The sequence below is a fragment of the Amblyraja radiata genome, chromosome 12 (genome assembly GCF_010909765.2).
Source record: "Amblyraja radiata isolate CabotCenter1 chromosome 12, sAmbRad1.1.pri, whole genome shotgun sequence".
In the NCBI taxonomy this organism is placed as follows: Eukaryota; Metazoa; Chordata; class Chondrichthyes; order Rajiformes; family Rajidae; genus Amblyraja; species Amblyraja radiata.
In genome coordinates this window covers 56,422,348-56,444,104 of record NC_045967.1, presented here as the reverse complement: position 1 = coordinate 56,444,104, position 21,757 = coordinate 56,422,348, and the positions used below count along the sequence as shown (strand labels likewise).

General features: G+C 45.1%; 1 protein-coding gene across 7 annotated transcripts in view; it reads right to left on the bottom strand.

The window, feature by feature from the left end:
• LOC116979243 (U2 snRNP-associated SURP motif-containing protein-like) overlaps positions 1-21,757 on the bottom strand; it is a 54,551-nt gene that overhangs the window by 590 nt on the left and 32,204 nt on the right. For 6 of the 7 annotated variants that reach the window (XM_033030837.1, XM_033030838.1, XM_033030840.1 and 3 more), the window contains 8 exons: positions 20,709-20,874; positions 15,378-15,473; positions 14,372-14,435; positions 13,854-13,925; positions 13,245-13,413; positions 10,579-10,689; positions 9,728-9,978; positions 3,903-4,067 (listed from right to left, as the gene is read on the bottom strand). In XM_033030837.1, coding sequence (XP_032886728.1) covers positions 3,903-4,067; positions 9,728-9,978; positions 10,579-10,689; positions 13,245-13,413; positions 13,854-13,925; positions 14,372-14,435; positions 15,378-15,473; positions 20,709-20,874 — 1,094 coding nt within the window. The remainder of the gene's footprint in view (positions 1-3,902; positions 4,068-9,727; positions 9,979-10,578; positions 10,690-13,244; positions 13,414-13,853; positions 13,926-14,371; positions 14,436-15,377; positions 15,474-20,708; positions 20,875-21,757) is intronic. The other variant, XM_033030842.1, reaches the window with a different exon arrangement.

The window sequence follows — 21,757 nt, the reverse complement described above, 5'->3', positions numbered from 1 at the left end:
GTTAGAATCCCACATATTAAAGCACCTAAAATGTAGACACAAGGAGCTGCAGGTGCTGGTTTACAGACAAAGACACCAAGTGGCGGTGTATTTTAGTGGGTCAGGCATCATCTCTGGCGAACACGGATAGGTAACATTTAGGTTGAGTCGTGAAACGTCACCTATCCATATCCTCTAGAGATGCTGCCCGACCCGTTGAGTTACCCCAGCACTCTGTGTCTTTTTTAATATTAATACACCAGTCTAGCATTAGTTTGGTGGTTGTAGGTCTGGGGCTTACCTGAATCGGGCACCGTTCAAAAGAACTACAGCGCGGACTGGACTTTGAAAATTTATGCAGACTCAGGAGACTATTTCTGTAGACTTGCTAATCGAGTTTGTGCTTCGGGTGGCAATACAGTAGTGGACTGTATGTTAGGACAATAATTTCACTGTGCATTCGCATACGTGACATTAAAAGCACTATTGAACCATTAATGGAAAGTCATTAACTATGTATGAAACGCATTATGTGTAGGAAGGAACTAGCTCGTTTAAATCAAAGATAGACACAAAATGCTGGAGTAACTCAGCGGGACAGGCAGCATCTGGAGAGAAGTAATGGGTGAGGTTTCGGGTTGAGACCCTTCTACAGATTGATGCCGGGAGTGGGCGGTACATAGATAAGGACGTGTATAGATAAGGAAGTGTAAAGTGTGAAAACTGGACAAAGGGAAAGTAGTTCAAGGAACATGTAGAATAGATAATTGTTAGTTGGGAGAAGGTAACAACAAAGCAAACAGAGATAAAATGTAGTCGGGGACAGTAAGACTGGTCGGAGAACTGGGAAGGGGAGGGGATGGAGAAAAGGTGAAAGCAAGGGTTACTTGAAGTTATATAAGTCAATGTTCATACTGCTGGGATATAAGCTGCCCAAGCAAAATATGATAACATCTATTATAAACCCACTGACTCCAATAGCTATCAAGACTACACTTCGTCTGAAGAAGGGTTTCGGCCCAAAACGTTACCTATTTCCTTCGCTCCATAGATGCTGCTGCACCCGCTGAGTTTCTCCAGCATTTTTGTGTACCTTACACTTCTTCCCACCCTGCTTCCGGTAAAGACTCTATCCCCTACTCCCAATTCCTCCGTCTACGCCGCAACTGCGCCCAGGATGAGGTGTTCCATATCAGATCACCGGAGATGTCTGTAGTGGCCATTTGGCCTGTTTCGCATGTCATTGAGGATGGCATGTGCCTTTAAATGTGCCTTGATGGACACTGTTGTGGAGACTTACCTTTCAAACAAGAAAGTGTTAATCTACCAAATAATCATAGTATGGCAGAGCAAGGTACCCAGACTTTGAAACGCAAGTTTGGCAAGAAGAGAAAATTTCATGATAGAAGAATCTCTTTGAAGAATAATTTCTACAAAGATGATTGCTTAAAATCTAGGCCTACTGAGCAGGAAGCAATTCTACCAGTAGAACATCTGACTTCTCTTTGCAATAAGGGAGGATTTATACTTTCGAAGTGGGACAGCGAGAATTGTGAAAGCATTCCACTAGATGACAGAGCCAAAGAAACCAGAGAGTTGGATTTGGACAGAGACGATCTGCCAATGGAGAGAGCATTGAGAGTTACTAATGTGGTACAACTGAAATACGTTGACACAGAAGAAAATTCTGCATATGAAGTTTCCAGAGAACTGACACTGAACCGTTTCTTAAGCGAGAAGGAATGGATCGATGAACTAAAATCTCTCTGCAAGCCAGACAGAGAGTTGCCAAAGCTTGAGCTGGGAATGGAAATCCCTGCTAAAGATTCGGACATTAAATCAAACTTAACGGTGAACTTTATTGTTAAAGATCCTGTTATTCTTTTGAAGGATTTTCATACTTCAACATTGCTGTTACAACACATCAATGAGTTGATCGGACATGGAGGAAGACGTTTCGTGCTGTCAAAGCTTTGGATCATGTCTTTTGGACTATATGCTGGGTATCATGCCTGATTGGTATGCACGATATGACTTTGAATTAAACCACTGTTGTAATAAGATTAATAACTAAGTTGTGCTTGCTTCTAGAAGATGAAAGTGAAGATGGAAGAGTTGATGAAGAATTCGGATTGCAGATATATAGTGCGTGCTATTTTTTCCTCGTTAGTATAATGATTAGTAACCCCGCCTGTCACGCGTTAGACCGGGGTTCAATTTCCCGACGAGGAGCCACAGGGTTTTATTCCCTGACCTTTTAATTTTGATGTATGTTAAGCCTTTGTGGCCACTTTTTTGATGTTTATTGGTAATTGCCTCATTATGTATTCGGAACAATTAGGGGCCGGTATGTAGTGGCCATTTGACCTGTTTCGCATGTCATTGAGGATGGCATGTGCCTTTAAATTTTAGATTGCCCGTTATATTGTGGGTGGGATTTATGACGTGTTTTTGGGCGTGTTTGGAGCTTAGATGCTTGCGCAGGAGTTTAGTTTTTAGATTAGTTTGGAGAGCCATGGGGAAGGTTAACCCTTCTACCATGTAAGAACATGTAAGAATATGTAAGAACATGTAAGAATATGAGGGCCATGGGAGATCTAAAGGAGATCATGCCAGATCTTGCCAGTGTTACGGAGACACGAGGAGTTTATTAATGTCTAAAGTAATAAGCTGGAGTTCGAAGAAGATTGTAGTAACGAGTCGGAAGAAACTTGGATGTATCTTACTGTTTTCTAGCAACAATAAAGCATTTATTCATCAAAAGACTGTGTTTTGAAGTCATATCTGAGAAGAAGCTCTGAAGGTCTGTGAGTGAGCTTGCATGCGTTTAGAAGACACCCCCTTCAACCATGCTCATCCAAATAGCGGCTAGGGTGCTAATTACCTGAAAGATATGATAATCTGCCGCTACAATGTCCTCTTGTATTTTTTGCCACCTCCAACGGGATCCCACTACTAGCCACATCTTCCCATCTCCATACCTTTCCACAGAGACCGTTCCCCTGCAACTCCTTGGTCAACTAGCCCCTTCCCACCCAAACCATCCCCTCCCAGGTACTTTCACCTGTAACCACAGGAGATGTAACACATGTCCCTATACCTCCCCCCTCGACTCCGTCCAAGGACCCAGACAGTCTTTTCAGGTGAGGCAGAGGTTCACTTGCACCTCCTCCAACCTCATCCACTGTATCCGCTGTTCCAGGTGTGGACTCTCGTATATCGCCAAGACCAAACGCGTGCTTGGCGATCGTTTCGCTGAACACCTTTGCTCAGTTCACCTAAACCTACCTGATCTCCTGGTTGCTAAACACTTTAACTCCCCCTCTGATCTAAAATTCCCACACTGACCTTTCTGTCCTGGGCCTCCTCCATTATCAGAGTTAGGCCCAGCACAAATTGGAGGAACAGCACCTCATATTTCACTTGGGCAGCTTACACCCCAGCGGTATGAACATTTGACTTCTCTAACTTCAAGTAACCCTTGCTCTCCCCCCCTCTCTCTCTCCATCCCTCCCCCTTCCCAGTTCTCCGACCAGTCTTATTGTTTCTGCTACATTTTATCTGTTTGGTTTGTTGTTACCTTCTCCCAACTAACAGTGATCTATGATAGACACAAAGTGCTGGAGTAACTCAGCAGGACAGGCAGGATTTCTGGAGAGAGGGAATGGGTGACGTTTCGGGTCGAGACCAAGCAATGATCTATTCTACATTTTCCTTGATCTCCATTCCCTTTGTCCTGTTTTCACACCTTACATTTCCGTATCTATGTACCTCCTACTCCCCTGACATCAGTCTAAAGGGTCTCGACCAAAGCATCACCCATTCCTTCTCTCCAGAGATTCTGCTTGTCCCACTGAGTTACTCCAGCATTTTATGTCTATTGTGAGACAAATTAGTTGTGCTTCGTTGATAAATGTACCCACCTTTTTTTCCGTTTGCTACTGTGCCTCGGAGACTCCTTGTACACTGGAGACGGTGACCTAGACAGGGTGTTTTCTTTTAGCAGTGATCTCTCAGACCAAGGTGACATGGATATTTCACATCGGATGCTTCTGGAGGGACTTGGTGAGCTCGTACACCTCCTTCTCCTGCAACACATTGTAAACATTGTTGTTTTATTGTCATGTGTGCCAAAACGGAACAATGAAATTCTTACTTACTAAATATATACAGATGCCATTTTTCCCCCCCAAAGGTTGCAAAATGTCTGTGACAATGTCAATCAGTAATTCTCTCTTCCATGAACAAGGTAAATAGAAATTTAACAAAGCCACTTTCCTGGATACATTTGAGGAGATGTCTATGTCGCTCTTCTAGGGAGATGCTAACTGCATTTCGTTGTCTCTGTACTGTGCACTGCACAATGACAATTAAAGTTGAATCTAAATCTGAATCTGAATCCTCACACCACCAGGTTCAGGAGTAGCTACTTTGCTGGCCAGATGATTGTGTACAATTTCGGAATCCATCCAGCCTCAACCCAAGCCAGTATTTTCCGACAGTTTAAAACAGATCTGACCTCTGCCAATGAAATGTGTGAGGCACAACCAGCAGGAGATGGGGGAACGTACCTTGCTGGAACTTTGTATGTTTAAAGCAGGTGTAAAAGGCGTTGAGCTCATTCATTAGAGATGTGTTATTGTCAGAGATCACCCCCAATTATGGCGTATAGCCCATTGTATTGTATTTTATTTTTATTTTTTTTGTATTGTATTTTAATGACCACACAGCCAGGCTGGTGGAATTTGTTTTCAGTACAGCTCGGTACAGGTTCCAACATTTCATCAAACATTAAACTTGTAACATAGATATACATACATACAGACACATTTCATAATACATAAGGGCCATGCTTATTCGTATTTCCTCACCGTACAGAGTTTAAAAAGTTAATTGCAGTGGGAATGAAACTGTTTTTGAAGCGGTTTGTTTTGGAGGCAATTGACCTGTAACGCCTCCCAGAGGGCAGTAGCTGAAAGGCATAGTGTGCAGGGTGAGTGGGGTCAGTGATGATCTTGCGGGCTTTGTGAAGTGTCCGTTTGTGGTAAAGTGATTCAAGGGATGGTAGGGGTAAGCCAATAATTTTGGATGCTCTGTTTATGATGCGCTGTAATTTCTTCCGGGAGAGCGAGTCGAGACTGCCGAACCTGACTGTGTGTATAGAAGCGGAGCATGAGATGAGACCTTACTCTGAACTTCCTTAGCTGTCGGAGATGGAAAAGTCTTTGCTGAGCTTTTCCATAGATGTGGTCTGCGTTTGTCCTCCATTTGAGGTTGTTGCTGATGTGGGTTCCAAGGAGTTTGAAAGTGTCAGTGATGAAGATGGATTCACCTTTAATGAGCACAGGTGTTTTGGGGGGTGGCTGGCGTTTTAGGTCGATGATGAGTTTGTTTGTTTTTGATGAGTTGAGTAAGAGATCATGGTCTGTGCACCAGGTCACTGCTTGGTTGACCTGTGCACGGTATTCAGTTTCTTGGTTGTTGGTGATGAATCCTATGATGGTTGAGTCGTCCGCGTGCTTGTACAGGTTGATGGAGCTGTGGTGGGATGTGAGCTGGTTTGTGTAAAGGGAGAATAGCCAGGGTGAGAGAACACAGCCTTGGGGTGTGCCTGTACTGAGGAACAGAGGGGAGGATGTATTATTGTTGATCCTCACCCTCTGTTTCCTGTTCCAGAGAAAGCTGTGAATCCAGTAACAGATGCATGGGTCAATGTTCATGTCCAGTAATTTATTGAACAGTATGGCCGTGTTTATTGTATTGAATGCCGAGCTGAAATCCATGAACAGGATGCGGGCATATGTGTTTGCGGACTCCAGGTGGTTCAGAATGTGATGAGTTGCTAAGTTGACGGTGTCCTCAACTGACCTGTTGGCTCTGTATGCAAATTGGTATGGGTCCATGAGTGGGGTGGTGACAGTTTTCAGGTGATTGAGTATGATGCGCTCAAATGATTTCATGACTGCCGATGTCAAGGCAATGGGTCTGTAGTCAATGAGGCTGGAGATGATCTTGGTCTTGGGAACCGGGATGATAATAGATTCTTTGAAGCAGTTGGGTACTGAGCTTTGACAGAGGGAGGTGTTGAAGATGTTGGTAAAAACCCCAGCCAGTTCCGCAGCGCAGTGGTGGAGAACGGAGGGGCTGATGTTATCTGGGCCGGGGGCTTTATTCCTCTTAAGTCCCCTGAAGGTGCTCCTCACCTCCTCCTCGTAGATGGTGAAAGGGGGGGGAGGGAGGGGGTCGGGGGGAGATGGTGGTGGAGCCGGTGCCTACTCAAACCTCCCATAGAAAAAGTTGAGTGTATCAGGAAGCTGATTGTCGCTGTCAGGTGTGGGGGTGGGTTTCTTTTTGTAGTCCGTCATGTTTTGGAGTTTTTTCCAGATGAAACGTGTGTCACTAGTAGTGATTTGTTCTTCTAGTTTAGTGGCATAGTTGGATTCGGCTCTTCTTATAGCAGATCTGTTTGTATTTGGCAGCCATATATTGTTCCTTGTTTCCTGCCAGATGAGCTGAATTTTTCTCCTTTCTTAATTTTTTAATGTCCTTGTTAAACCACGGTTTATTATTATTGTAGTGTTTGACTTTTTTGAGTGGTATGCATAGGTCCACGCAGTAATTGACGTATGACGTCACTGCAACGGTAACGTCGTGGAGGTCACCTGCAGCATGGAAAACATTCCAGTCTGTGCACACGAAACAGCCCCGGAGTTTTTCGATGGCTTCAGGGGACCAGCACCAGACAAGTTTTGTTGGTATCTTGGAGGATTTAACTTTTTGCCTGTATTGTGGAATTAGCAGCAGCATTGCGTGGTCGGACCTGCCCAGCGGAGCCCTCGGGAATGCACGGTAAGCCTCTTTGATGGTAGTGTAGCAGTGGTCTAGCGTGTTGGTCCCTCTGCTGGGGCAAGTTACCTGCTGATGGTAGCCGGGGAGCTCAGATGACAAATTGGTCTGGTTAAAGTCCCCAAGGGCGGTGACTGCTGTGTCCGGATGTGAATTTTCCACTGAGGAGACGTAGTTTGCTAACTCGGCTATGGTAGTGTTAGCGTTAGCCTCAGGTGGAATGTAAACCCAGATCATAATTACTGATGCGAACTCCCGTGGGAGGAATGATGGTCTGCATTTGACAGTGAGGTATTCCAGGTGCGGGGAGCATACATGGGTGAGTTCTGTAGAATTTGTACACCAGCGTTCATTTATCATTATGCAAACGCCGCCGCCTTTTGCCTTGTGCGATAGTTTGGATGATCTATCGGCACGATGTAATGTGAAAGCTGGAAGTGTTACCGCTTGGTCAGGTACTGATTGATCCAGCCAGGTCTCTGTCAGGCAGATGGCAGAGCAGTCACTGTAGTCTTTGTTAGTTTGTATCATAAGTTGGAGTTCATCCATTTTGTATCATAAGTTGGAGTTCATCCGGAGGGATCTGACGTTTGACAGCAGAAGGGCTGGGAGCGGTGGCCGGTAAGGGCGTCTCCTGAACCTGGCAAAGGTGCCGGAGCGGCGGCCTTTTTTGGCCGGCAGCCATGATGTAGAGTGGCTTGAGATGTTTAAGTCCCGTAATTTCTCCTCCAGCAAGGATGTAGATGGGCCCAAATCACTGAGGTTTAAAAGCTCCGAACGGGAGTACTGGATTAAGCACGACACTTTGCAAACAAATAACGCAGACACTAAAACGGCAGACAGGAACACTGCTTGTACTGCGGCAAGCCTTACGGCCGCCATCGACCACCATGATGGTATTCCCGCCACTACTGAAATTTACCAAACTGCCTTGCAATTACTTGGTCCATCCCTTCCTCCTTTCAATTAGTTTAGAGACACAGCGCGGAAACACGCCCTTCGGCCCACCAAGTCCATGCCTACCAGTGACCCCTGCACATTAACCATGCCTACCAGTGACCCCTCCACATCTCACTCAGCCAGGCAGTAGTGCCCAACTGTCTTAAGAGTGCCACCATCGTCCCTGTCCCGAAGAAACCAAACCCAGCCTGCCATAATGACTTTCGACCAGTGGCTCTAACACCCATAGCAATTAAGTGTTTTGAGCGACTGGTTATGCAGCACATCAAAAAGAGTCTACCTGCCGACCTAGACCCACTGCAGTTCGCCTACAGAGCCAACCGATCCACAGAGGACGCAGTCTCAACAACACTGAACCTCGTACTGTCACACCTTGATCGGAAAAATACTTATGCCAGGATCCTCTTCATAGACTTCAGCTCTGCGTTTAACACAATCATTCCGCAGCAGCTGGTGGAGAAGTTGGAGCTATTGGGGGTTGATGCTGGCACATGTAACTGGGTCCTGAACCTTCTATCACAACGGCAGCAGACAGTCAGGGTGGGCAGTAGGACATCAAAAACCATAGCCGTGAGCACAGGCTCGCCCCAAGGCTGTGCCCTAAGCCCCCTGCTGTTTAGTCTGCTTACACACGACTGTACTGCTAGACTCAATAACAACTTCATCAACAAGTTCGCTGATGACACAACAGTGGTGGGTCTCATCAGTGACAATGATGAGTCGGCGTACAGGATGGAGGTGGAGCTGCTCACAGGATGGTGCAAATCCCACAACCTCATTCTCAACGTGGGAAAAACTAAGGAGATGGTGGTTGACTTCAGGAGGGCGGGAAAACAACACCATACACCTCTGCACATCGATGGAGCTGATGTGGAAAGGGTCAGCAGCGTGAAGTTCCTAGGACTCCACCTGTCAGATGACCTGATGTCCACAACCAACACCACAGCACTGGTCAAGAGAGCCCAGCAGCGACTACACCCTCTCCGAAGACTACGTAAAGCAGGTCTCCCCACTACACATCTACGAACTTTTTATAGGGGGACAATCGAGAGCACATTAACCAACAGCATCACTTCCCGGTTCGGGAGCTGCAAGGCGTACGAACGGCACCAACTTGACAGGATTGTGAAGACCGCCAGCAGGATTATTGGTGCTCCACTCCCTTTCTTGCTGGACATATACAGGAAGAGATGTATCAACAGAGCCATCTCCATCATCAAAGGCCCCTACCACCCATCGCATCACATATTCTCCATCCTGCCATCTGGGAAGAGGTACAGGAGCATTAGCTGCAAAACCAGCAGGATGCTCCTCAGCTTCTTCCCGCAGGCTATAAGACTGATAAACGGACGTAGCCCCCTGCCAAAGTATCGCGCACCAACCATCAACCTGGACACACTGCAGCAGCTGTCGATCGGAACGCCTGTTGATGTTTAGTAGAGAGTAGTGTTTAATTTAATTTGTTCATGATATATGTTTTTTATTTCTAGTTATTTGTTGTTATTTGTACTGCACACTGAATGGACACTGGTTGAGTAACGTTTTTTTGTTTCCTCTGGGTATGTGAGTACTCAGGAAAATGACAATAAAGATATACTGATACTGATTAACACTATCCAACACACACTAGGGACAATTTGCCTTTATATCAAGCTAATTAACCAACAAATGTGTACGTCTTTAGCGTGTGGGAGGAAACCAAAGATCTCGGAGAAAACCCATGGGGAGAACGTACAAACTCCATACAGACAAGCACCTGTAGTCAGGATCAGACCCGGGTCTCTGGCGCTGTAAGGCAGCAACTCTACCGCTGCGTCAGGAACTTTACATCATTAGTAGCTCCACAATCATCTGATGACTTGTAGACAACTTTACTTTCAGATGCTATTAGAATTCCAGGGACACTTGCATCTTTATTACTTCACACTTTTATTTTACTCACCTGGAAGGTGATAAGGAATTTCCTTTATCTCTGTGCTTCTCTTTTGCCCGTGATCGATCTTTATTGCGTTCCTTTTCTTTGATTTTCAGCTTGTTCTTGTCTTTTTCTTTGCCTTTTATTTTATCCTTCTCCTTGATCTTTTCTTCAGTTCTATCTTTCTCTTTTCTGTCTTTTTCTTTGTACGTTTCTCTTACTCTCTCTGTATCACAAACTTCTTTCTCCAGGTCTTTATCTTGGTCTTTTTCCTTTCCCTAAACAGAAAACATGGCACTTTTGACCCCTTAATGCAAATACTTGGGTGATGCAGCACCTTCAGCCCATCAAGCCCCATCTGACCATCTATTGTACATTTATCTCATTGTTTTAATTCTGCCCACATTCTCATCATTTCCCCCCAAATTCCACAACTCAGCAACACGTGAGGGGCAATGCATAGTAACCAATTAACCAACCAGAAGGTATTTGGAATGTAGTTATTAATAATGTTTCCAGATATGATAACATAATACAGCACAGGAACAAGCCCTTTAGCCCACAATGTCTGTGCCAAAACATGATGCCAAGACCATCTCTTATCTGCCTATAGATATTCCATATCCCTCCATTCTCTGCATATCCATGTGCCTATCCAAAGGTCTCTTAAAGACCCTTAAGAAATAACAAATATTAAGATTAAGAAATATAATTTACTTGTTACATATGAAATTGAGGATTACTACACTGATAGAGACCAGTGGCTATCTTTTTGTCATTTAGTTTTACAAACCTGTACAATATCAATACTTATTAAATGCCAGTTGCCGACTGCATTAATACCCAGGAAACCAACCAGCCGCAGCTTACAATCTTACCTTCTGCAATAGTTTACTCCTATAATGCTCAACCTGTTGTTGAAAGGTCATTCCTGACTTCTTAGTCCTTTTACCAGATTCCAATTCATCCTGAAATTTCATTACTTTAAGCTAGAAGGAGAGATTAAAAAGCTCTGAATTTAAACAATTTGAAAAAGTCAGAAATTAGCAAATGCATCTATTTAATATTGCCGAACTGAACGTAATAGTGTAATGGAGAATGATTCTATCTCTTTACACCCTGTCATCAATACAATAACATTTATACTAACAAAATGTGCATAGGTGAAACAGGCAGAAGACAACATGGTATGAAAATTGGGGGGGGGCGCTCCTCTGTGTGCAGCCATGTCAGCAGCGCGTCAGTTTTCTCAACTTTTTTTTATTTTTTAGTATGTTTTAAAGTATGTATTTAATGTTCCTTCGTGTGTTTTGTGTGGGGGGTGGTGTGGGGGGGTATGGGGGAAACCGCTTCGGTCGCCTCCTCCATGGAGAGGCGACTTTTTCCAGGTCGCCTCCCCCGTGGCCTAACATCAAGGATCGGCGCGGCCTTTCCCGGAGACACGCCCGGGGCTTCAGCGGCGGGCGCAGCGTGGACTCTCGATGTGGAGCGGGTGAGCCCTCGCTGGGGCTCGCTGGAGGGGAGCGCTCTGTTTCGCTGGCCCGGGGCAGCCGGCAGCCTGAAGTCTGCAGAGCTCCAGCTGGTGCGGCGTCTACAGCCCGGGATCCCTCGTGGGGGACCCGGGGGAAGAAGAAGCCATCACTGCCGGCCCGCGGCCAACTTCTACCGCGGGCCCGGCGTGGACTTACCATCACCCCTGGAGGGGAGCTTCGACCGCCGGCCCTGCAGTCTACGGTGCTTCTGGCTGCGGCGGAGACTTTAAATCTCGACCGCCGGCCTGCGGCCTACACCATCTTAAAGCCGCGGTCTCCGGTGAGGAAGAGCCGATCCTGGACTGACTCTGGACTCTGGTCCTGTACACGGGGGGGAAATGGAGGAGGACTGGCCAAATTTTTGTGCCTTCCACCACAGTCATGAATGCTGTGGTGGATGTTTGTGTTACAGTTTTATTGTGTGTTCTTTATTATTGTACTGCTGCTGACAACCCAAATTTCCACCGGCCCTGGTTGTGTGGCAATAAATTATATCTATCTATCCATCTATCTATCTATCTAAAATTGTCAGTGATGATAAACCATGGAAACGAGCAGGCAGTTGAGGGGCAATGCTCTCTGCGCAGGGGAGATTGACTTGGAAAAAATGCAACAATGCACAATGTTTTTGCAGGGAGAGAGTGAGAATTATTTATTTTTCAGACAATTCCATAAAACGAATTTTAAAACTTAAAAAAAAGAAAACTGTCTCTTCCTGCTGCCTTTTCAGAAAGAAACCGTAAAGAGTGCAGAGAAGTTTTACGAGGATGCTGCCGATCTAGAAGGGGTGAGCTATAAGGAGAGGTCGGGTGGACTAGGATTTTATTCCTTGGAGTGCAGGAGGCCGAGGGGTGATCTTATTGACATGTATAAAATCATGATGGGAATTAATTGGGTGAAAGCACAGAATACTTTACCCAGGGTAGGGGAATCTAAAACTAGAGTTTTAAGGTGAGATGGGCAAAATTTAAAAGGAACCCGAGGGGCAACCTTTTCATGCAGTGGGTGGATATTTGGAACGAGCTGCCAGAGGAGGTACAAGCATTTAAAAGACAATTGAACAGGTACATGGAGAGGAATGGATTGGAGGGATATGGGTCAAACACAGGCAAATTAGACTAGCTTAGATGGGACATCTTGGTCAGCATGGACGAGATAGGCTGAAGGACCTGTTTCCGTGCTACATGACTGACATCTTCCACTGCCAACAGTCAAGAAGCTGAACACAGTGCCACCCTCTAAATCCACCATGCTTGACGTACAAGCACTGCTCCCCACAGGTAATGAGGCTAAATTCTGGCAGGCAGGCTGTGGCACAGATGGCAGTTCAAAGAATCTTACTGAACACTGGCGCTGTGCTGGTTTATTAAAAGGGATCTTTGAAAGTGCATCACCCGTGACTGTAACAGTTCTGTGCATAACACACCTGCACCTTGAGCTGGTTATGAAGAAACATCATAAGCAGCAAAATACTGCACCCCAAATTTGCCCCAATATTGGCCTCAATGCTCATAATCTTCCGTCCTTTCTTCTATTCTTTTTTTAAAACAATGGTACAGTGATATATCATTTTTTTACTGGTTCTCCAAGCCAACATAATTTAATATGACATTTAATTGGCTAGCTGCAAAAATGTGAACGATTGAACTATACTCAAGATCTAAAACAAACATACTTCAGCGGAAGTGCTGACCCGAAACCTCGCCTGTCCTTTCTGACCATGGATGCTGCCTGAACCACTGACTTTGTGTTTTGTTCGCAGTTCAGCACTTGGTCGCACAAGTAACTGCAGATACAGGTGAGAGGGTGGGGTGGGGTAAATACGAGGACTAAATGAAAAGGGCTAGAGGTGCCAGTGCTGGTAGCGTGTCTGGGTCAGAACATAGTCGAAGAGTTTATGTTTAGTTTACTGTTACGTGTACCGAGGTAGTGCAGAGCAAGAGAGCAGCAGGAATCACTGAGGGGGAGCAGTGTTAATTCACATTGCTCCCAGAGAGAGGAGGCACACTTACTTCAATTTCCCGCAGTCTGGCTCGTTTCTCCTCAGACAAGTCCAACATTTTTTGACATTTGGAATCAAAGGGCTCTTCCTTCAGTACTACCTCGTCTTCCATCTCGCAACCATCCACTTCTTCCACTTCTTCTTCCTCCTCCTCCTCCTCCTCCTCTCTTATTTCCTCCCTACAAAACACAAACAGATAACTGAAATTTACAATAGTCCTATAAATCCATTCATTCTAGGTAAACCATTGGTTTGCAGGAAGATTTATTTTCCAGCAATACATTTAAGAGAAATATATATTTATTTAGCCTTTTTTAGATGAATCTATGAGAAAATCTATTACAAACATGCAAGAGTTTGCATCAAGGTCAAGACTGACAAAAGAGAAGTGCCAATGTCTGTAGATGTCTCACTCGTCTGTTAAATTCACAATTTTTGAATTACTTCATTTTGTTTCAGAGATTGCAAAGGTGTATCACAACTAATGCACTGGCAAAATAAATATCAGGATTGAATAACATCTTAAATTCTCAAAATCGTTATCTGGCGATCGCAGGTCTACAATAGGAACTGCAAAAGCTCGTAATGCTAGACAGACAAAATAGTTTCAATTTCTAACCTGCAGGAACCTCCTTTTTGGCTTGTGTGATGTAAACTGGTCACTTTGCTATGTGGACTATTTCTCCAAATCCTGCGAACAGGCCACAATTAAAATTCTTTATCAGTTTTCCAGTTCCTACACTTCTCAGTTCTGATGCAAACCATAAATGCAGAATTTCTAGCTACAATGTATATTCCTCTAGAGCATAAATATGACCTTAAAAGGGAATATGTAAACATCATATATATAAAAATTATAAACCGTAACTAATCAGCTTAGCAGGTTGATGACAACATACAAGACAGCTTATAAATTACAGGCCAACGGAACACTGGAAATACTTGTAGAGTTCTTGATAGACTTAGTTTTATTAATTCAATTCAAAATCAGCAGGTACTGTGTGCAGTTAAATTAGAACATTATTTGTAGAGCAAAGTTACAAAAGCAAGTGACAAAGAATATCAAATTTTGCAGCTAAGAATCTGCACTTCATTTGAAATGGTTAATGATCCAAAATATTTTTTGAAACAACTTACTTAATCTCACCCTTTTCTTCTGATTCTGTGTGGTCAAGAAGGTCCCATTTTGATGTGGTAATTGCTACAAAAATAAAAATTGATTTTTACATTTCATATGTAAACTAGAATTGTTGAGTGGAAGTATAACACCATTACTATACATTACCACAATCTGTGCATTGTAATTATTTCATTTTATAACAACAATTTAAGCTACAAATATTATTCCAATTATTTCATAGTTAAATATCAAAGCCAAAGACTCATTAACTGACTATAAATCATGGATCCCTCAATAGATTCCAATACCATAAACTACACTTCTTTAATTTCAGCATCTCAAGTTGAAGATTAATTGTTTTAGCAACCTAACCCATTTTAAGCATTTAAGCCCATACCCGACTCAAAGCTGCAATATCCCACAATATTTAGATATATAGTATCTTTGAGCATTCAACCAAGTGCAAACATACTTCAGAAGGATGTGAGGGTATCTTATAGAAACATATAAAATTCTTATGGGATTGGACAGGCTAGATGCAGGAAAAATGTTCCCCAGTGTTGGGGGAGTCCAGAACCAGGGGTCACAGTGTAAGAATAAGGGGTAGGCCATTTAGGACTGAGATGAGGAAAAACTTTTTCGCCCAGAGAGTTGTGAATCTGTGGAATTCTCTGCCACAGAAGGCAGTGGAGGCCAATTCACTGGATGTTTTCAAGATAGTTAGATATAGCTCTTAGGGCTAACTGAATGAAGGTATATGGGGAGGAATCTGATTTTGAATTCTCAGCCATGATCATATTGAAGGGCAGAATGGCCTACTCCTGCACCTAATTTATATGTTTCTATAAAACTTTGCAAATAGAAATCACATTAAGATCCGAGAGCTTTACTCTAACACTTTAATTCCAGCCAGGTTTAATAAAAGTAATAATTAAGTAATTAAAAGTAGCAGAATTCACACTGGTTTGTGGTAGAGTAGAATGATTTAATCAACATCAAGAGTGATCAATTAAAAATTCATACCATGAGCTTCCAACTCCGATTCATCCACAGTTTCCCATTTTGAAGGAGCAATTTTTAAGAATGGCTCTTCCTTTTTCTGAACTAGATTGTCTTCCACTGTGAAATTAAATTAAAACTATTTTAAAACTATCACCAAAAGATCAAATTGATTGGAGTATCTGGGTTTTGGGTGGAATTGAGAAAAGTGTTTCCATGATGTGAAATAAATCCAATATTCGTTTCCGTACCATTTACCCTCAGTGGCATTGAATTGACAATCTATTATCAGAGTTTTTTCTAATTTCAGTTTTTGGAACCCTGATATGGAAATATTGAATACTACTTATCCCGTGTCAGTCAGTCAAGTTTTTTAATTCTTCATTCGCTATAAAGCACTTTGGATTGTTAAGAAATCCAGAAAGTCACCACGTTTGGGAGAAAAGTTAGACTGTTTGTGTTAATCCCTAATAGCAGTTTTGCAGGGAAATGCTGACTACTTCCACCGTGCTGTTCAACTCAATCGCCAATTCTACTGTACAATGAATCGAGAGAGCACAAATGTTCTTAGTATAGAGGGTGAACGCTCTTTGTACCTGTCCTCTCACCTGAACACCAATTATGTTTGGTGTAACTAGAGAGACCCCACTCGCTTAGCCATGTCAAAATCAATTCCACACAATCAACATACTTATCTATCTTTATTTTGCCACGACTTAACATTTTTAAGTAGTGTGTAGGAAAGAACTGCAGATGATGGTTTACACCAAAGGTAGACACAAAATGCTGGAGTAACTCAGCAGGTCAGGCAGCATCCCTGGAGAGAAGGAATGGGTGACGTTTCGGGTCGAGACCCTTCTTCAGACTGATGTCAGGGGGTACAGAGATAAAATGTAGTCGGAGACAGTAAGACTGGTAGGAGAACTGGGAAGGTGGAGGGGATGGAGAGAGGGAGAGAGAGAGAGAGAAAGCATGGGCTACTTGAAGTTAGAGAAGTCAATGTTCATAAACTACCCAAGCGAAATATGAGGTGCTGGGCCTCACACTGACAATGGAGGAGACCCAGGACAGAAAGGTCAGTGTAGGAATGGGAGAGGGAGTTAAAGTGCTGAGCAACCGGGAGATCAGGGAGGTTTAGGCAGACTGAGCGAAGGTGTTCAGCGAAACGATCGCCGAACCTGCGCTTGGTCTTGCCGATATACTGGAGTCCACACCTGGAACAGCAGATACAGTAGATGAGGTTGGAGGAGGTGCAAGTGAACCTCAGCCTCACCTGAAAAGACTGTCGGGGTCCGTGGACGAAGTCGAGGGGGGAGGTAAAGGGAGTTGCATCTCCTGTGGTTGCAGGGGAAAGTACCTGGGGAGGAGGTGGTTTGGGTGGGAAGGGACGAGTTGACCGGGGAGTTGCGGAGGAAACGCTCTTTGCAGACAGCAGAAAGAGGTGTAGATGGGAAGATGTGGCTAGTAGTGGGATCCCGTTGGAGGTGGGGAAAATGTTGGGAGGATTATGTGCTGTATGCGACGACTGATGGGATGAAAGGCGAGGACAAGGGGGACTCTGTCCTTGTTACGAATAGGGGGAGCAAAAGTGGAGCCGCAGTATATGGAGGAGCCCCTAGTGAGAGTCTCATCTATAATGGAAGAGGTGAACCCCTAAAGAATAAGGACTTCTCCGATGACCTAATCCTGGGCGCAGATGCGGCATAGAGAGTAGGGGATTGTGTCTTTACAGGAAGCAGGGTGGGAAAAAGTGTAGTCTAGATAGCTATGGGAGTCAGTGGGTTTGTAATAGATGTCAGTCGATAGTCGCGGTCTCCTCTGATGGAGACAATGAGATCTAGAAGGAGGGGAACCGGTGGAGACGGGAGAAGAGGTCATCACTGGGTGGTCAGGACTCCATCCCATAGAAAACCAGTGAGACCGCCATCAGGCAGAACCATAGTGGTGGGTGACTCCATTGTCCGAGGCGCAGACAGGAGATTCTGTGGCAGCAGACGGGACTCGAGGATGGTCTGTTGCCTCCCTGGTGCCAGGGTTCAAGATGTCACAAAGCGACTTCAGAACATCCTCAAGAGGAAAGGTGAACAGCCGGCAGTAGTTGTGCATGTGGGCACAAACAGTCGGGAAGAAGAGGAAGAAGGTTCTGCAACGCGAGTTTAGAGAGTTAGGAAGAAGACTGAAAAGCAGGACTTCTAGGTCAAGTTAGGAAAAGGGGAAGTACAACGAGATCTGGGTGTCCTTGTTCATCAGTCACTGAAAGTAAGCATGCAGGTACAGCAGGCAGTGAAGAAAGCAAATGGCATGTTGGCCTTCATAACAAGAGTTGAGTATAGGAACAAAGAGGTCCTTCTACAGTTGTACAGAGCCCTAGTGAGACCACACCTGCAGTATTGTGTGCAATTTTGGTCTCCAAATTTGAGGAAGGACATTCTTGCCATCGAGGGAGTGCAGCGTAGGTTCACCAGGTTAATTTCGGGGATGTCGGGACTGCCATATGCTGAGAGAATAAAATTCCTCATATTTTGCAAAACATACTTGGCTAATAAAGTATTATTGTGATTGTGACGCCGAACTTTACACCGGGAGCCTGCGATCTCGCGACGAGATCGCCAGTTGAGCTCCATTCGGCGCGGCCTTGTCGGCTCCGGAAGCCACGGTCTCGAGTAGGGAGGCGGCCGTTCCAGGGTTCCCATGCTGCTGAGAGGACTCTCCCGACGCCGGAACATCATCACCCGGCGAGGACGGCCTGGAACATCGGGCCTCCGTAGAGGCAACTGTGGAGGCCTCAATAGGCCCGACTATGTGAGGACATTGGGGATGGGACTGGACTTTGTGCCTTCCCCCATAATGGGAACCATTGTGGGAGGGATGTTTTTATGTTAAAGCTATTTATTATTGTTATGTTTGTATTCTTTCTTATGTGCTGCATTGGCAAAAGGAATTTCACTACATCTAGGTGTATGTGACAATAAATCAACCTTTGAACCTTTGATTGTGATTGTGATTGTACACACTGGAATTTAGAAGGATGAGAGGATATCTTATTAAAACATATAAGATTATTAAGGGATTGGACACGCTAGAGGCAGGAAACATGTTTCCGATTTTGGGGGAGTCCAGAACTAGGGGTCTATTTAAGAATAAGGGGTAGGCCATTTAGAACGGAGATGAGGAAAAGCTTTTTCACCCAGTTGTGAATCTGTGGAATTCTCAGAAGGCAGTGGAGGCCAATTCTCTTGATGCTTTCAAGAGAGTTAGATAGAGCTCTTAAAGATAGCTGAGTCATAGGACATGGGGAGAAGGCAGGAACGGGGTACCAATTGAGGATTATCAGCCATCATGATGCTGGCTCGTAGGGCCGAATGGCCTGCTCCTGCACCGAATATCTATTGCCTATAAAAAGGCGCGGAGGCGATGGAAGAAAAGCTCCACCTCGTAGCCGACCCAGAACTCGTTGAGGTGGGGACAGAGGGGAACAAAGGTGTGGCCTCTGCTGAGGACAGACTGTTCGGGCAGCATCTCTGAAGAGCGAATAGGTGACATTTTGGGTGACAACCCTTCTTCAGGTTTCACGCTACTTTTAATTCATGTTAGGATTTGAACTACCTTTAGCGTAATTAATACTTCACATTTCTAAAAATGATTGAACTTGATTTGCATGTATTTAAATATCTGTCATCAGAGATATATGGGATGATTTAAAGGCTTTTGGCAAAATGTCAGGGTGAGTGAGATATTCCACCTGAGGCCCTGTCCCCATTCCCGGCACACTCTAGTTTAGATGATAACCCTCTGGATCAGGTGGGTACAGCAGCAGAGAGTTTGGGAGCTGTTGGATTTAGCATGATCCAACTGCTCTTTCCAGAAACTATTCCATAACAGATCAGCAAATACCAGGGATGCATTAAAACTGTGCAGTGAACGCTGGTAAATATGATGCCAATTGCAAATGAATAAGCAAGTTCGGTATTCCGAAAAAACGCAACGAATCATGGGATTTGTAAAAGGTCGAACACTACAAATAAAAATCGAACGAAGCGCATTAGATTCAGTGAGTATAGTTTGGGTCCGATTTTTAATCTTTTTTCAGTGGGAGACCAGGGGGGGGGGGGGAAGAGGCCGGACTGGTGGGGGGGCGAGACCCGCACGCACTGCCGAACCACCACTGGACCATTCCCGGTTCTCCCCCCCACCACTCGAAGGTCCCATCCCCGCCCTAGGGGCGTCCGGACCGACGGGACACCGGCCTCCAGCACAGTGAAGCGCCAACCCCAGCTCACCTCCGTCTCTCCCGCTGGGCCAACCGCCAGCCCGGACCGACAATACCACGGCCCCAGGCCCACAGCCAGCGCCGACTCCAGCCCAACCCCGCTCCAACTCCAGAGGAATCCGCTCCCTGATGGGCCGCAACGGCGACAAGTGCCAGTTCGCCCACGGGTTCAGCCGCAACCCCAAGTACAAGACGGAGCCGTGCCGAACCTTGCACACCACCGCTGTCACTTCATCCACAACCCCGCGGAGGAGCATGGACCCCGGCCTGCGCCACAGCGCCAGCCTGGGCTCAGCCTCCACCGGCCCGGCGCTCGACTGTGCCGCTCTGTGGGCGACCTTCAGCCCCAACCTGGAGTTAGGGCTGGCCCGGACCCTGGGCTTGGAGATGGGAGGGGGAGGAGGTTGCTGCTGCCGCCAGCACCACCATCACCAACAGTACCCCCAGCGGGTGTCCGGCCTGCCCATGGCCGGCAGGAGCCCGTCCGCTGACTCTCTCTCCGACCAGGACGACTCCAGCAGCATCGGCTCTGAATCGCCCGTCTTCGAGAAGGGCCTGCGCCTGCCCATCTTCAGCAAGATATCGGTTTCGGACTGAGGGGAGCAGGGGTGGTGGTGGAGGGCTGCCGGCCAACCCGGCGGGACAGGCAGAGCCGAGCTGGAGCCAGCGGCTGCAAGTCCCGGGCCGCCCCACCAGCCCAGGGCCACCCCGGACACCTACGGGATGGGGACGGCCCAACAGCACCCCCAGCGACGGAGAGCCAGAGCAGAGCCCAACCACGGACGAAACGCAAGCCTGCACACAGTGTAGCATCACTGCTGCTGAGACTGATTTATAGCTAGTGACCTATGACCTGGGCATGCGCCGTCGGAATACCGAACTCGCTTATTGTCTTAAAATGTACAGTGAAAAGGAATTCAAGTCAATGGTTCAAATCACATAACAACCTTGAAGTTTTAGCAATATTACATTTTTCAAAAAAGAATTACTTCAATTGGCACAGGGGCCACATGATACAACATTTTATGATATGACAAATTCTAACCACAGTAAGTCAGATGTGACAATATTGTCAATGTGCTTACTTGGCATGCCATCAAGGTCATCATCAACTGATTTCAAAGGAATCCCGTCAATATCATCTAGAAGTGCTCCATCTAGTGGAATTCCATCAATTGGCAATCCATCAACATCGTCTAATGGAGAAATGTGGCCATCCATAATCGGTGCACCATCCACATCATCATGCACCTTAATGAAAACACATTACAGCAACACAAGGAATAAATGATAAATCATTGACTGGAATACAGATAAATATTCCAGCTTTTACTTGAATGAAGACATAGGTGGTGTCATTTTTGAAGGAAGAGATTGTGGAATTATGAACACTGATTTGGTTAAATGCACGGTCGATAAGATTTTGTTAAAAAATACATTTTGTGATTCAAGGCATAAGGTACATGACGCTCTGGACCATGGCTACCAAGACTTCCACTGCCAGCTTGTACTCTCGTGTACTGTCTGGATCTGACATAGACTGGTAATTACCAATTTATAAATCTGAATTGTTCCGTTTTTACTGAATTATAAAGCAAAGCATACAATTTCTTAGGATTGATATTATATACCCAAACCTGATTCATGAGCATTCTAAAATCCATGCCGTCATGAAAGACACGTTTATTTATTTACTTGGTTTCAATTTTATGTTTTAACTTTATTTTAGTGGTTCCAATCAGAGCTTTGATGACAGAGAATGTTTCTGTGCATGAGCACTCAATGGGTTGTTGTTTGGTTATGCTGGAGATTTATGGGTACTGGGGCAGGGGTCAGGATGCTGAGAGAGGGTCCTGGAGCGATGCAAGTATATAGGGACAGCAATTAGCAAATGTCGGAATACCGATATATTCATGTAAAGAGTAAATGGGAACTAGAGAGGCAGGAAAAAAGAAATTGCATTTATACAGTGTGTTTCTCATCTTTGAAAATGTCCCAGAGTATTTCAGAAGCAATGAAGTATTTCTCAAGTATAGTCAGTATTATAAAGTTGGAAAAATGTGTTCCCATTTGCACATAGCAAGATCTAACAAAGAGCAGTAAGTAACCAGGTAACTTATTTTAATAATATTGA